This window comes from Aspergillus brasiliensis (assembly GCF_001889945.1).
Source record: "Aspergillus brasiliensis CBS 101740 unplaced genomic scaffold ASPBRscaffold_2, whole genome shotgun sequence".
Taxonomy (NCBI): domain Eukaryota; kingdom Fungi; phylum Ascomycota; class Eurotiomycetes; order Eurotiales; family Aspergillaceae; genus Aspergillus; species Aspergillus brasiliensis.
The window spans coordinates 2,747,123-2,760,788 of NW_027137443.1; the positions used below are offsets into that span (position 1 = coordinate 2,747,123).

A 13,666-nucleotide genomic window follows, 5' to 3' on the forward strand; every position below is an offset into this window, starting at 1 on the left:
GAACCTGCCGGAAACATGACGACATGTCACGTGGGGGAGCATCCAAGGAATCCTCGGCACCGCAGACGGGCCGAACTCGCTGGATGGGGAATAGCGCCCCTCTTGCGTCCGGGGGAGATTGAAGGGCCACAAGCTTGCTTCTCAAGCTCCTCTCTCTCGCCTACTAGTATGCTTGCTTCATGAGGCCAGGTGCCTCATCGGCCAGCTGTTCTTTTTTCCTGTCCTCTCTTTCTTTTCTCCTCTTGTCCAACCGCACGGGTCAAAGACATGACATCACCCTCTTCCGTCGCAAGTGTCTGATTCCGATTACGAATCCCTGATTGCCTGACACACTAGTGGGACCTGTGCCGATCGAGGGTCGAATCCTCATAGCCATGGTTGCTCCAAGGAACGCCGCCTACGCGGAGGAGAGCGCAGAGGTGGAGGTGCTGTACGCCAATCTCGAGAAGCTCAAGCTCCTTACGAAGAAAATCCAAGGTTCTTTGAATCGTCTGGAAACGGGGGGCAATGTGGTGAAGCATGCGATCGGGCCCATCTACAGCAATACCCAATCGCTACAGATCACCAACAGCAACATAGATAAGGTCAATGAAGCCATTGAACGCCTCCGCCAGCCTCTAGATGCCAAGGGCAAGGAAGAAGGGGTTATACGGTCAAGGTATGCAGCACCTCCGTGGAGTTGGGCTAATGTAGTGAATGTTTGGCTGACATCCGCGCAGCCCCCAAACCGTCGGTTTGTCGCAATACCTCTCTGCGGTGAAGCGCGTGGAAAAGGCCTTGGTCGACCTCAACTCAACCAATCTGCGATCGAATCAAAAAGCCATTTCCGAATTTACTTCGTTGCTGGTGCTTGGAAACTCCCAGCTCCAGGACATGCTCCGCAACACCTTGAGCGACCACGTTAATCCGATCGAACCATTACATTACTTAACTAAAGGTTGGTATCTAGCGCGCCACGTTACTCAGATATCAATGCTAACGGCCTGCGCCTCGCTGTAGAACTCTCATTCCCCTCACTACCTGATGAAACTATTGCGGAGTTGGGCCCGGTATGTTCGGCTATCGGCTCTGCAGCGAGCTATGGGCCGCAACGGGGTGATGGTGGAAACCCCGCCCTCAAGATCTACGCCGATATACGTGGACCATATATTACATCGAGTTTGCAGAACCTGGCCATAGCGTCTCTCAATACCGTCAAACGACGGGCTGCCGATGGCCCTTACAAGCAAGGTACCAACGGTATCGGAATCTATTCCAACGCTTTAGAAAGCTTTATATATGCAGAACACGACATCCTCGTGCGGGTCTTCACAGGTGATCAACGGGGATTGGCCCTGCAAGCAACTTGTCGCTCTGCTTTGGCCGAATATGCGCAGACTTTGCGAGAGCTCAACCAGTATATCCGAGCAAACCTCATGACGGATTGCTTTCTGGCATTTGAAATCATTGAGATTGTCACGGCCATGTCATATCGTGTTGAGTCGAAAACAGGCGAGCTGAAAAGCCTTTTCATCGAGGCTCTCAGGCCGGTCCGGGAGACGGCAAAATCGTCGCTTTCGGAGCTATTGGAGGAGACAAAACGCAAGGCTGCAGGGGTTGCTATGCTTCCGCCAGATGGCGGGTCTGTTCCCCTTGTCAATGAAGTTATGAGTTCCCTTACTACCCTGACGGGCTATTCGGGACCGCTTGCGTCGATCCTGACATCCTTGGGAGATGGAAATTGGCGGTCCACGTCCAATGCAGCGCCCACGGCGCCCTTGGATGTCAGCCCGGACAGTATGACGCTCTTGTCGCACTTCATTCTCGATATGATCGAAGCCCTTATGATTGCCCTGGAAGCTCGAGGCCGGGCGCTGCACCGCTCCAAAGCAGTCCAGGGAGTCTTTCTGTCCAACGTATTCTGTACGGTCGACCGCTCCATACGGCAGAGTTCCGAGCTAGCCCGATACCTTGGCTCTCCCGACAGCATTGCACGAATCGATACTTTCCGGAAACGGGCCACATCAACGTATCTGGATGCGTGGAAAGAAACGTCTCACTATCTCCTGGACGTGCAGTATACCTCTCGGGGCTCCGGTGGGTCGGCACGACCGGCATCTGGAGGCGTCGTCGACTCCGCGGCCATTGTTAAATCACTCTCATCCAAAGACAAAGACGCCATCAAAGACAAGTTCAAGGCGTTCAATGCTAGTTTCGATGAGTTGGTGGCCCGCCACAAGGCGCTGTATATGGAGCGAGAGGTCCGCGGGGTGCTTGCTCGGGAGGTACAGGCTGTTCTCGAGCCACTCTATGCGCGATTCTGGGACCGCTATCATGAGATCGACAAGGGACGAGGCAAATATGTCAAATACGACAAAGGCAGCCTGTCGGCTCAATTGGCCGCGCTTGCATGAAGGATTGACATTTTCAGATATATACATACCTTACCTTCTTATTCATAATGTGATAATAGTGAGATTTGATGATGATGATGAGGGTGTTGTGTTCTGTGTAAAGCTCCCCCACGTTTGGCCATCATGTGATGATAAGCAAGCTCTGGCGATAACGTGACCGATAAGCGGAGACCCCGCCGGGTTCATCCACTCCACTAGAAATTTGCTTGCCATCCCGCACAACTTTCGCCTCGCCCCTCCTCCGCCTTTTCCCCTTTTCCTCTTCCCTCAATTCCTTCTGCAATTCTCTCAATCCCTCACGGCCAAGATGTCTACCAGTAACGATGTCTACCAGACCCCTCTCAACTCGCGCTATTCCAGTAAGAACTCCCGCAATCACCTCGGGCAATCACCTACCCTCATAGTGCGATATCGGACTAACGGGACTCCAACCTTCAGGCGACGAGATGAAGTATCTCTTCTCTCCCAGGAACCGTTTCTCTACCTGGAGACAGCTGTGGCTCTGGCTTGCCGAGTCCGAGAAAGGTAAATTATACTGTCCTCTGTCATGCTTTTGTCTCCCCGTTCCCGCGTGCCCGACTAACCCGCACAGAGCTCGGTTTGCCGATCTCCGACGAGGCCATTGAGCAGATGAAGGCTCATCTCACCATTCAGGACGACGAATTCAAGGTTGCCGCTGAGGAGGAGAAGCGCCGCAGACACGATGTCATGGCCCACGTCCATGCCTACGGCCAGGTCGCTCCTGCCGCCGCCGGAATCATCCACTGGGGCGCCACCTCCTGCTACTGCACCGACAACGCAGACCTGATCTTCCTCCGCGACGGACTCGATATCCTTATCCCCAAGCTTGCTGTTGTCATTGACAAGCTCTCTGCCTTCGCCAAGCAGTACAAAGACCTGCCCTGCCTGGGCTTCACCCACGGACAGCCCGCTCAGCTGGTTACCGTCGGAAAGCGGGCCTCCCTGTGGATCCAGGACTTGCTCATGGACCTGAAGAACCTCGAGCGGGCTCGCGACGATCTGCGCTTCCGTGGTGTCAAGGGTACCACCGGTACTCAGGCCTCTTTCCTCCAGATCTTCGAGGGTAACCATGACAAGGTCGAGCAGCTGGATGAGTTGGTCACCGAGAAGGCTGGTTTCAAGTCTGCCTACATCATTTCCGCCCAGACCTACTCCCGTAAGATTGATGTCGATGTTGGCAACGCCCTCGGTTCTTTCGGCTCGACCTGCGAGCGCATTGGCATTGACATTCGTCACTTGGCCATGCTGAAGGAGGTTGAGGAGCCTTTCGAGAAGGACCAGATTGGTAGCAGTGCTATGGTGAGAAAGAAAAAAAAATTAAAAGGACCAATGAGAGCGACAGGAAATACTAACGAGGTTGGTCTGTGCAGGCTTACAAGCGTAACCCCATGCGGTCCGAGCGTCTGTGCTCTCTCGGAAGACACCTTCAGAACCTCCCCAAGGATGCTTTGGACACCTACTCCGCTCAGTGGTTCGAACGCTCCCTCGTAAGTTTGCGAAAAGCTCTTCATTATCAAAAGGAATTCAATTAATGGTATGAACAGGACGACAGCGCTATCCGCCGTATCAGCATCCCCGAACTCTTCCTTTCCGCCGATGCCTGTCTCATCCTTCTGAGTGAGTTCTCATCTCCTTCCTCGGCCATCTCACTCGATGCTGACAACAGTTAGACAATGTCACTTCCGGCTTTGTTGTATACCCCGAGGTTATCAGACGTCATGTCAACGATGAGCTGCCCTTCATGGCCACGTAAGTACCCAAATGCCTTTTATCTCCCATTCTTGAAACTTCCGCTAACGCAGAGACTACCTACAGTGAGAACGTAAGCTTCCCGCGACCAGAACCGTCCCTTCCAATAATACTAAACATAGCATAACAGATTATCATGGCCTGTGTGAAGAAGGGTCTGTCCCGTCAGGACGCCCACGAGGAAATCCGTACGTCGCGCGGCCCCCCATCCAGTCCCACACTAGTTAGCCCTAACCTAACAACTTTTTTGCGCTATAACAGGCGTCCTCTCCCACCAAGCTGCCGACAATGTCAAGAAGCTCGGCTTGAACAACGACCTGCTCGACCGCGTCCGCCGCACTGCTTTCTTCGCCCCCATCTTGGATGAGCTTGACGCTCTCCTCGACCCCAGCACCTTCGTTGGCCGTGCTCCGCAGCAGGTTGAGAAGTTCATCTCCACCGAAGTCAAGGAAGCTCTTAAGCCCTACGAGGCCCAGGTCGCCAAGGCCGAGACCTCTGCCCTCTACGTATAGTTTCTTCCGCACGCGCGCACATATAGACACCCCCATGGAGTTATACCGAGCGGGCAGGTCGGAATTGGCGTTTTCTTTCCCCACCAACCTCTTTACACAAAAGCGAACCTAGTCATGCGAGATGCCAGCGAGATCTGTCCAAAGTATCTATGATTTGTCCGAAACGGAAGAAAGCCACAGAGCCGTTTTCAGCAGATTCCAGCAGTCTTCAAGACCATGTGTATAGATAATATTTGATGAAACGATACGAGATGTTTAATAATGCACGTTAAATAAGTGTTCTTTTCAATTGGTCCATCTATATGTTATTAGTCCAAAGTGAAGTTACACGACGTACCTGTCTTGTACATACACCTATTGTACTTTCCGTCCGTATCCGCAGCCTAGACGCGGTGACAGGGAAGTTGCTGCTGCAGCTCCGACGGCCCAACCAGTCGGCTGTGGTAAAACAGAGTTTGGCAGAACTTAAAACTGTGGGGGAGAAATTCTACTGGAACTTATACTCAAGCCTCAAGGCTGTATTTAGAGATACAGGGTTCAAAGTGGACTACGGCCTTTTTCTCATGTGTGAATCTTTCCATTCAGGGTACCACACTATAACCAGTCAGCTGTTTGTCTCTCGTCTGGATACTCTAAATTCAGTGTAATGTATTGTGGCTGGTGCGAGAAAACATAGACGCAGTAAATAACAATAATAGTCAAAAACGCCCTGGCCAATTTAATACCAACAAACAGATGTGAAGCGTAGATGAAACTGTGGGGTACATGAAACAACATGGAAGAAAAAGAAAGCAATGAATAGATATAAGATGCGCGATGTAGTACTGTGAAACGAGAAGAAGAAAAGATAAGAAGAAAAAGAAATGAAAAGAGAAACACCCATTTGACCCATCAGAAGCAATAAGGTTCAGAGAGAATACTTCGTATGGGACGTCAAGGTTCAACAGATAAAACGCTATAGAACAAGAAAAGCAGCGAAGAAAAAGATCGCTGTCAATCACTGTCTAGATGAGACGACATAAATTTCAGAATACCTGGGGGTGATATGGGTTAAGGGACATCTAATACCATGGGTACTTTCGAAGGAACCTTGGAACCGATGGCACGGCAACACTCAGTCATCAAATCAAAGCGCAGCCAGCCAGTTGATAACCTAAGGAGCTGTTATTGAGAGCACATAACGGCAAAATATGCAGAAGGCCACTCACCATCATCGCCTGTATCAAAGCCACCTTTTCTCCGTAGTGCTTACCATCCCAGCTATCAGCTTGAAGGGTCGCATTGTACATTCCCAGGGCATCCAAGCCTCTGTTGCGGGCTTCTTGGGCGGTGTCTTGTGAATACTGCCAGCTGTTTGCGTGGATGTTGTCCCTCGAGTCCTTCTGAAGCCCAGGAGCTGTCGGACCGACCCAGAGAAAAGGAGTGCTCCGTCCACTGGCCTGGGCTAGAGTGAGCCATTCATCCATGCTGCTTTTAGCTGTAGACAAGGAATAGGACGTGGAAAGGGAAAGACTCAGGATCACGGGAACGGGTCTGTTTCGGCCAACTCCTCGGGCGACCATCCGACGGAATTTGTCATACACACCCCTTGGGGCAGGAGAGCTGGCTGTTGTGAGAAAGGCGTGAGGAATACCTGAACGCACAGAGTGAGTCAGCAAGCAATCCCGGATGTAAGCATTGATAGTGATCAGGAGGCTGGGGGTGCTTACGGGATGAACAAGTGTAAGGCCTGCGAGTAGCACTGCTGCCTTCTTGCGCGTACACCTCGTCACTCGAAGTAATACGCAGGGGTAGGCACGAGGCACTGGTGAATTGAGATTCACATCGACACTCGTGACCATGTCCCTTGTTTATCTCCCACTCTCTCAGGGATCCAGTGGCCAGATCCTCCCGCAGAAGAATGTTAAATCCTGCATAAATGTCGGCCAAGGTATCATCACCAACGAAGACGATTCCATCGAATTTTCGCAGAATGTCGCACACTTCGGCGCTGGTGAACCAACGGTAAGAGCATCCTGAGGGAGAAGGTCAGTCTGACTGTCAAGAAGGCAGCTGTTGCCTCTTTGGGGCCCCTCCGAGAAGCCTGAAGCGTCCGATACGAGGAGGGAAAGTCATGGGTTTGGCACTTACCTTGAGAGGTATACGCAGCGTCAAAGCCGTGACGCCCACCACTGCTCATGGCGTTGAGCAGGGCATCACGAGATTGGCAGTATGGATTGCTTGAAGCACGTTCGCCATCACCGGGTTGAGGGGGGCTGAAGAGGGACAGGGAAGAAATGTCGCACTCTTGACGACCCACATAGGGAGCCAGCAAACTATGTACACAGACGGGGCCAGGTGAGTAATTTGGGTCATGGACCAGGGAACGGTAAGGCCAATCAAGAGGGGGAAACAAGGGGAATTGGCAGGGTAAGGCATCCAGTGACTTACTCGTTTGCGTCTTTGGGAGAAAGAGACTGTTTGGAGGAGGCGTAGAAGGGGTAATAGAAGACATCCCGGATCAGCCAGACAATATAAAAGACACCCAACACCCACAGGCAAGCCATCAACTTGTACGTGGAGGATCGCCAGGTGACCCTACGAATCAAGCGTCGACCGTTGGGCCCTTCGATCGGGCCGCGTCGCTGTGGAGCACTGCTTTGCTGCATCCCGGAGAAAGGATAGGCAAGAGCTTCGTTCATAGTAGATGAGAGACCCAATGATTCGCTGTGAGAAGCACGACGGCGAGACATGTTGGGTTTGTTTACATGAACATGCAGCTGGGGGGGGTAGTACAAGGGGGAAGGAAAGAGTCAGAACAGATGCATCTGCTGAAGTGCCAGAAGCCCTTGTTTGCTTAGGTGACTGACTGCCCAGGGCTAATCCAGTCACAATGCAAGCTGAGGTCTCGGATCAGGCAGGATTCCCAGCCAACGTAATGGGGCCGGCCAGGGGAAGCACCCCGAGAGGGCAAATCAGATAGTAGATAGTATCGGAGCAGGAAAGGAGGGGGTTGATTGTGTGGTTTGAAGCTGGAGACAGGCCGTCTTGTCTGGCACGACTCGCCCGAATCGGTAATCAGAGAGGCACAAAGTGATGATGAGGAGGAGGAGGAGGAGGAGGAAGAGGATGACGACGACGATGATGGGGTTGGCAGTAATAGTAAGTAGTGGCGTTGAAGACACTGGCTGCTAATTTCCTGAAGCAGGAAACAAACAATCACCACACAAGAGCAGGAGGGGGTAGTAGATGGAGGGAGGGGGGGAATAGCTGAAGAGTGGAGGGAGGCCTTTAGATGTCTCCTTCCGATTGGGATGATATTATTCCCAAGAAATGGTACCTCTCTCACTCCCTCTTCTCTTCTTCCTTGCTTCCTTCTCTCTTTGCTTCGATTCTCTTCTCCTTTTCTCCTAGTCCTAGCAGCTGGATGTTTCGTCCTTGTCCTGCCACCTGAAGAGTTCCCTTCAGTCACGTCGACGGTTGGCCCAAATCCGTTCCACCAAGTGGCCTCTCGTTCCTTCCTTTTCGAGCAGGTTTCTACTTCCCACCCAGTCTTGCTCTGTTGGTTTGACTGGTTTGTTTCAGGCTTTATTATTTCTTTTCTTTTCTTTTCTTTTTTTTTTTTCTTTCTTTCTTTCCTTTTCCTGTTTTTCCCGTTTCTCTTCTCTGCTGTTTGTCTTGACACCTCTGTTCTTGGCTCGAAAGTGGTCCTCTTTTTTTCCCCTGAATATTAACCAATACGAAGGCTCCAATGTCAGGACCACACACGCACACACAATGGGATCAACAGAGTGACAGAAATATAACCTAGAAGGCAAATGGAGGGGCACGTAGTAATTATGAAGGAGGGGCTAATTGACTGGTTCCGGGCCAGTGAAGGGCAGAGATTCGGCTTCACCAGCATGAGCGCAAAAAAGGCAATGCTGGGAAGGTTTGCGGATCCTCTCTATCGGGTCCCTGCCAATGAGTGAGTGCACAGCAACAACCCAGCCAGATAGTCTGGTAAACGCCTCTCCAGTGCAATCGGGAAGATTAACAATAAGAATTGCCAAAGGGAAAAAGAAATATGAGATCCAACAACGAAAAATCAACTAATCATCAAATCTATGGAAAAGAAGAAAATCAGAAAAAATCGACACCCAATGGAGGAACCCAGAATACACAATGAAAAAAAAAATAATAATAATAAGAATAATAATAATAATAGGTGAAAATAAACAAATACTAGTAATGAAATATAATAATCTGAAAAGGCATGACGAGGGTTTTTGATGTTCGTGCAATGCCGGTTTGCATCATTTTTCTTTTCGCACCCCAATTTTTTTTCCTTTTGTTCTTTTTGGGTTAGAACAATAAACCCACAGGGTAACGGAAATAAAAAACGAACAACTAAAAACCGACAAATGCCCTCAATCAAAGCTGCTGGGAACAAAATCCTGGGACTGCCATCCTTCCACTGCATGTAAACAAACTGGTCGATGGATCCTCTAAGCAGCGCCCCCCCTCCCTCTTGTCCCGATCCATCAGTCCACAACCGGTATGAGGTATAGCCTTCATCATCATAACACATAAGAATGGCAACAAACCCACTCCCACACACAAATGATAATAAGCCTCGGGGGCAAGAAATTGGTCCGTGACATCAAATTGGACACTTTCCACTCACCTATTCTGGAAAAGTTTGCCCCTCTAATCGTAATCACTGGGTTTCCCGACCACTTCGGGATCTTGCACAGATCACACAATAGATGTTAAAGAAAAAAAAATGCAAAATATAGTAGTGGTCTAGTAATATATGTATAAGAAAGAAGTTGAGGCCCAAGATAAGGTGGTGAGATCAACACATAATCTAGAACCCTCCAAAGAATATATAAATATAATGAAATCAGTGTCCCCAAAGAAGTCCTGTGGAAAGAAAGGAAAAAAATCTCAGGGTCAACCCAAGAGTCGCCCGGTGCTTCCTCGGCGATTTTTAAAACGGTCAACTCACACCGCAGTGTGATGAGGGCCAGTCAGATAACCTGATGGACAGATACTCGAGGTGACAACTAGTTCTCCGGTTGGTGGGCCAGACAGGTGTCAAAAGTTAACGAGACTCCACTGTTCAAGAAGGTTTCGGGCGGAAAGGCATGCGAAGAATTGAAGGTGAGACCAGAGGGACGCCAGCTGGAGTTAACTGAACTATGGCCCCGGGATTGCTGCTAAGGGGAGAGAGCCCCTTTAGGGGACGAACAAGGGCCTTACTTAGAGCCAGTCCATAATCACCTTCCATGACAGGGGGGGAAGTTTGAGGTGGGTGGTAACTTTGGTCGACGGGGGGTGCTGTGTGGAAAATCGGGCTCTATCTCTCGCAGACTCACTTTTCTTCTTCGAAAGTGAAAGTGATAGAGCAGAAATGACAGAAGATCATGACGACGCAATGATGGGGAAGAAAGTCATCGTCTGCCTGAAAGGCTTGGGTTGGGCATCCGTTCCGTGCCTTTTCTCTCGATTTTATTTTCTTTTCCAGATTTTTTCTTTTCTTTTCTTTTTCTTTTCTGGTCTGGTCCGCCTCTTTCCAGCCCTATGCAGCGGTTTAGGGGGTGATAGGTGTTCTCACCGCGTCGCGTCGTCTCTCATCCTCACTCATCTTTATCAGGACGCGGCCCAGCCTGATTGGTTCTCACTGTCGGTGGACTATCCTTCGGAGATGCACCACGAGGATCTTCGCCGCTGCGGCCGTCGTTTAAATATTCCACCTGGGTCTATTTGCTTTTTCCTCTGTTGTGTCGATTGTCCAGTGACTTTATTTCCAATGATGATGAGTCCAAGTACAATTGAAGCCACTATGTGGCTGTTCAGCAGATGGTTGCCCAGAACTTTCTTTTGTTATCGCATACAGGAACAACATGGAATAGACCACGAAAATATATCTATAACAATTGATAGCCCTTTGTGCCATAGAAGGGACATCTTCTTCTACCACGTCTGCACTTCTTTTTCGTTCACTCCTTGGGACCGATTGTTTCTAGTGCAGCTTCCCGTTAGTGCTGCTAGCCATGAACATGGCAGGTGACCTTTAATCTTTTCCATCCAGACCCTTTGACGAGATGGTCACGAGGCCGATTGACCGATTAGAAAAGAAAACACAACCAACTTCCAAGAGAATCGCCCCGTGTCCGAAACAGACTATTAATTGGGAGCCGGTGTATACATAAGCTTGTTGAGGAACCTCTTGAAGAACCACGGATCACTGGGGACTTCCGCGGGAAGGGGTGAACCTAATCAGGTGTACCTTTGACAAAAGCAGCCATCTGCGTTTAAAGATGGATGGAAGACAAAGAAGCAAATCCAAGTGTGACTTGGGAACCAGGATCTCTGGACTATTACTCTTGCTGGATGAGAGTTCTGGCCAGTCGGAGTGTGCGCGTGCCCCGGATTCGAACCAGCCTCGGACGAAGGGGAGATCCGGAGAAAGGTTCAGCTTGACACCAGCAATCCCGTGTGCGTCGACCCATTGCTAATGTGCCATGGACTACTACAGCTATCTACTAACTATTTCTTGACTAGTCAATAGTTGACACACTACACAGGACCGGAAGATATCATCTTAAGTAAGAGGGAGGTGCATATAATGTCACTCGGCGCAGGAGCCAGCAGCAAAGACACAGTCGGCTGAAAGGGTCTACGCGATCAGGCAAGAGGGGGGAGGTGACTGACTGACTGAAAATGGTCAGCCACGACCAATTTCCTCCGTAGATGGCAGATCTGCGCATTGCCAGCAGTACAAGCGATTCACGGAGTATTTGAACCCGATCTGTTCCTGCTTTACCCCGTTTTCTGGAGAGGGTGGCTCCGAATCGGCAGAGGAAAGAGCAACATCCTCGGCCAAGCACGGGATCGCAGGCGGCAACTGCCCCCCACCTGCAACGCACGTGACTCCCCGGGAATTGCGAGTCTCCGCAGCTGCCCATCCAAAAAGAGTCATCCTCCACCGGTCGGTCTGCCCACTTCCCTCCGCCCGTGCTCTCTTTCCTTTTTCTCTCTTCCTCTCGCGATCGGTCTGGAAGTAAGATCTGTCTTGGCTGTTGTTTGCTATCTATATGCTCCCCCACCCTTCTCTCTAGAGGTACTCCCTGCTTGATCCTTATATATCTTTCTTCTGTCCGCCGAGTTCCTAGTTCTCTGCGAGGCACCATTCCGGGGATCTTCATACCGCCCGCCGTTCCGACCTCGCCTGCGAGCGGAGGTGTCCCTCAACCTCGGTAGTCCTTCTTCCACCTCTCACTCTTGTCAACTTGTCACAATTGACTGACCGGCTCTTCTGCCAGCTGCTCTCGATAATTTGGAGCGCTTGTATAATTCATATTGGTTGTATCGAGTGCTATCCCAGGCCGTGTGGCCTGATCCTCGCGTTGACATCATGTGGAAGCCGTCGGAGAGTCTGATGAACACCATCAGACATTATGCCAGCTTCCCTGCAACTGGTGTCTCTCTCCGGCAGATGGTGCAGTTCGGAGATAGGCCCTCCACTGGTAAGCTTCTTCTCTTTTACAAAAACTCTCTCTTGCTCTCTTTCAACTCGTGAGTGAACCACCGCCCGCTAACCTCGTGATCTTCTCCCTCACCAGGCACCCTCTTTCGCGCCTCACAGTTCCTTTCCGAAGAACTCCCAATACGTCTCGCTCATCGTGTCCAGGATCTTGGAGAGCTTCCGGATGGACTTAGTGAAATGCCATCTATCAAAAAGGTCCAAGACTGGTACGCACAGTCGTTCGAGGTATGACTCATACCCGCTGGAGTTTGGTTCTCGGGTGACCGACTGACATGTGATGATGTAGGAAATCATCAACCTCCCTCGACCTACTCTGACCCAGGAAGTCAAAGCTCGTCTGCTTCGTCCGGGAAGGCTCAATGGAGGCACTTCGAGAATCCTCTCCGAAACAACGCAGAACCCTAGCATCCGTGAAGGACAGTATCGGTCCTCTCCCTCGTCCCTGTTGAACGGCAACGGCAACGGTAAAGGCGCCGCCGTGGGCCGAAGATACTATGCTCCATCTGATGACCATGGAGATTGGCCACCGGAATTGAACGATTACAATGAACGCTTCGCCAAGACTTTGCAGCACATCAAGCGGAGACACGACAGTGTTGTAACTACCGTGGCTCAAGGTATTCTCGAATGGAAGCGAAAGCGCCAACGCCTACAGATTGATTCCACCGTCCAGTCCTTCCTCGATCGGTTCTACATGTCCCGCATTGGTATACGAATGTTAATTGGTCAACACATCGCCTTAACAGAACAAACGCATGTGCGACAACCGAACTATGTCGGTATCATCTGTACGAAAACGAATGTGCGTGAGGTGGCCCTCGAGGCTATCGACAACGCTCGCTTCGTCTGTGAGGATTACTATGGCCTCTTTGATGCCCCCAAAGTGCAACTTGTCTGCAAGGACGATCTGAACTTCATGTATGTTCCGGGTCACTTGTCCCATATGCTCTTTGAAACCTTGAAGAACTCCTTGCGTGCTGTTGTGGAAGCCCACGGCGCAGACAAGGAAGCCTTCCCGGTCACCAAGGTTATCATCGCAGAGGGCAAAGAAGATATTACCATCAAGATTTCCGACGAAGGTGGTGGCATCCCCCGTTCCGCCATCCCCTTGGTCTGGACGTACATGTACACTACCGTAGAGCAAACTCCTAGCCTGGATCCCGACTTTGACAAGAGCGACTTCAAGGCTCCCATGGCCGGTTTCGGTTACGGTCTGCCTATCAGTCGACTGTATGCTCGCTACTTTGGTGGCGATCTGAAGCTGATCAGTATGGAAGGGTGAGTGTTAAGTTCCCGCTGTTAACACCATTGTGAATGACCAAAGGCGACTAACCCACATGCTAGGTATGGCACTGACGTCTATCTCCATCTTAACCGGCTCTCCTCGAGCTCGGAGCCCCTGCAATGACAATTACCAGTCATGAGGGATGGTCGTGTCCGGTTCTCCACTTCCCACCGACTGCATCCTTTCTACACAG

The 13,666-nt window shown here is 50.7% G+C and overlaps 4 protein-coding genes across 4 annotated transcripts; 3 read left to right on the forward strand and 1 right to left on the reverse strand.

The window, feature by feature from the left end:
* Nucleotides 1-200: 200 nt before the first annotated feature.
* ASPBRDRAFT_406177 (EXO70 family protein) lies at nucleotides 201-2,486 on the forward strand. The gene is made up of 3 exons (XM_067624393.1): nucleotides 201-658; nucleotides 720-937; nucleotides 1,000-2,486. The coding sequence occupies exons 1-3, from the start codon at nucleotides 375-377 to the stop codon at nucleotides 2,391-2,393; spliced, it is 1,896 nt and encodes a 631-aa protein (XP_067483610.1). The 5' UTR covers nucleotides 201-374; the 3' UTR covers nucleotides 2,394-2,486.
* Nucleotide 2,487: 1 nt separating this feature from the next.
* ade13 (adenylosuccinase ADE13) lies at nucleotides 2,488-4,844 on the forward strand. Its single transcript, XM_067624397.1, has 9 exons — nucleotides 2,488-2,752; nucleotides 2,832-2,918; nucleotides 2,986-3,713; nucleotides 3,785-3,901; nucleotides 3,959-4,031; nucleotides 4,085-4,163; nucleotides 4,230-4,236; nucleotides 4,294-4,351; nucleotides 4,425-4,844. Exons 1-9 carry the CDS (start codon nucleotides 2,701-2,703, stop codon nucleotides 4,673-4,675), a joined length of 1,452 nt encoding a protein of 483 aa, XP_067483611.1. The 5' UTR covers nucleotides 2,488-2,700; the 3' UTR covers nucleotides 4,676-4,844.
* An 840-nt stretch (nucleotides 4,845-5,684) lies between these two features.
* Nucleotides 5,685-7,687, reverse strand: ASPBRDRAFT_406209 (uncharacterized protein). Its single transcript, XM_067624395.1, has 5 exons — nucleotides 7,106-7,687; nucleotides 6,806-6,990; nucleotides 6,385-6,690; nucleotides 5,884-6,308; nucleotides 5,685-5,828 (listed from the first exon to the last, which is right to left on the reverse strand). Exons 1-5 carry the CDS (start codon nucleotides 7,405-7,407, stop codon nucleotides 5,802-5,804), a joined length of 1,245 nt encoding a protein of 414 aa, XP_067483612.1. The 5' UTR covers nucleotides 7,408-7,687; the 3' UTR covers nucleotides 5,685-5,801.
* A 4,369-nt stretch (nucleotides 7,688-12,056) lies between these two features.
* Nucleotides 12,057-13,596, forward strand: ASPBRDRAFT_117509 (PDK/BCKDK family protein kinase; the record flags this gene model as incomplete). Its single annotated transcript, XM_067617101.1, has 4 exons — nucleotides 12,057-12,168; nucleotides 12,265-12,413; nucleotides 12,475-13,466; nucleotides 13,533-13,596. The coding sequence occupies 4 exons, from the start codon at nucleotides 12,057-12,059 to the stop codon at nucleotides 13,594-13,596; spliced, it is 1,317 nt and encodes a 438-aa protein (XP_067483613.1).
* Between the last annotated feature and the right edge of the window lie 70 nt (nucleotides 13,597-13,666).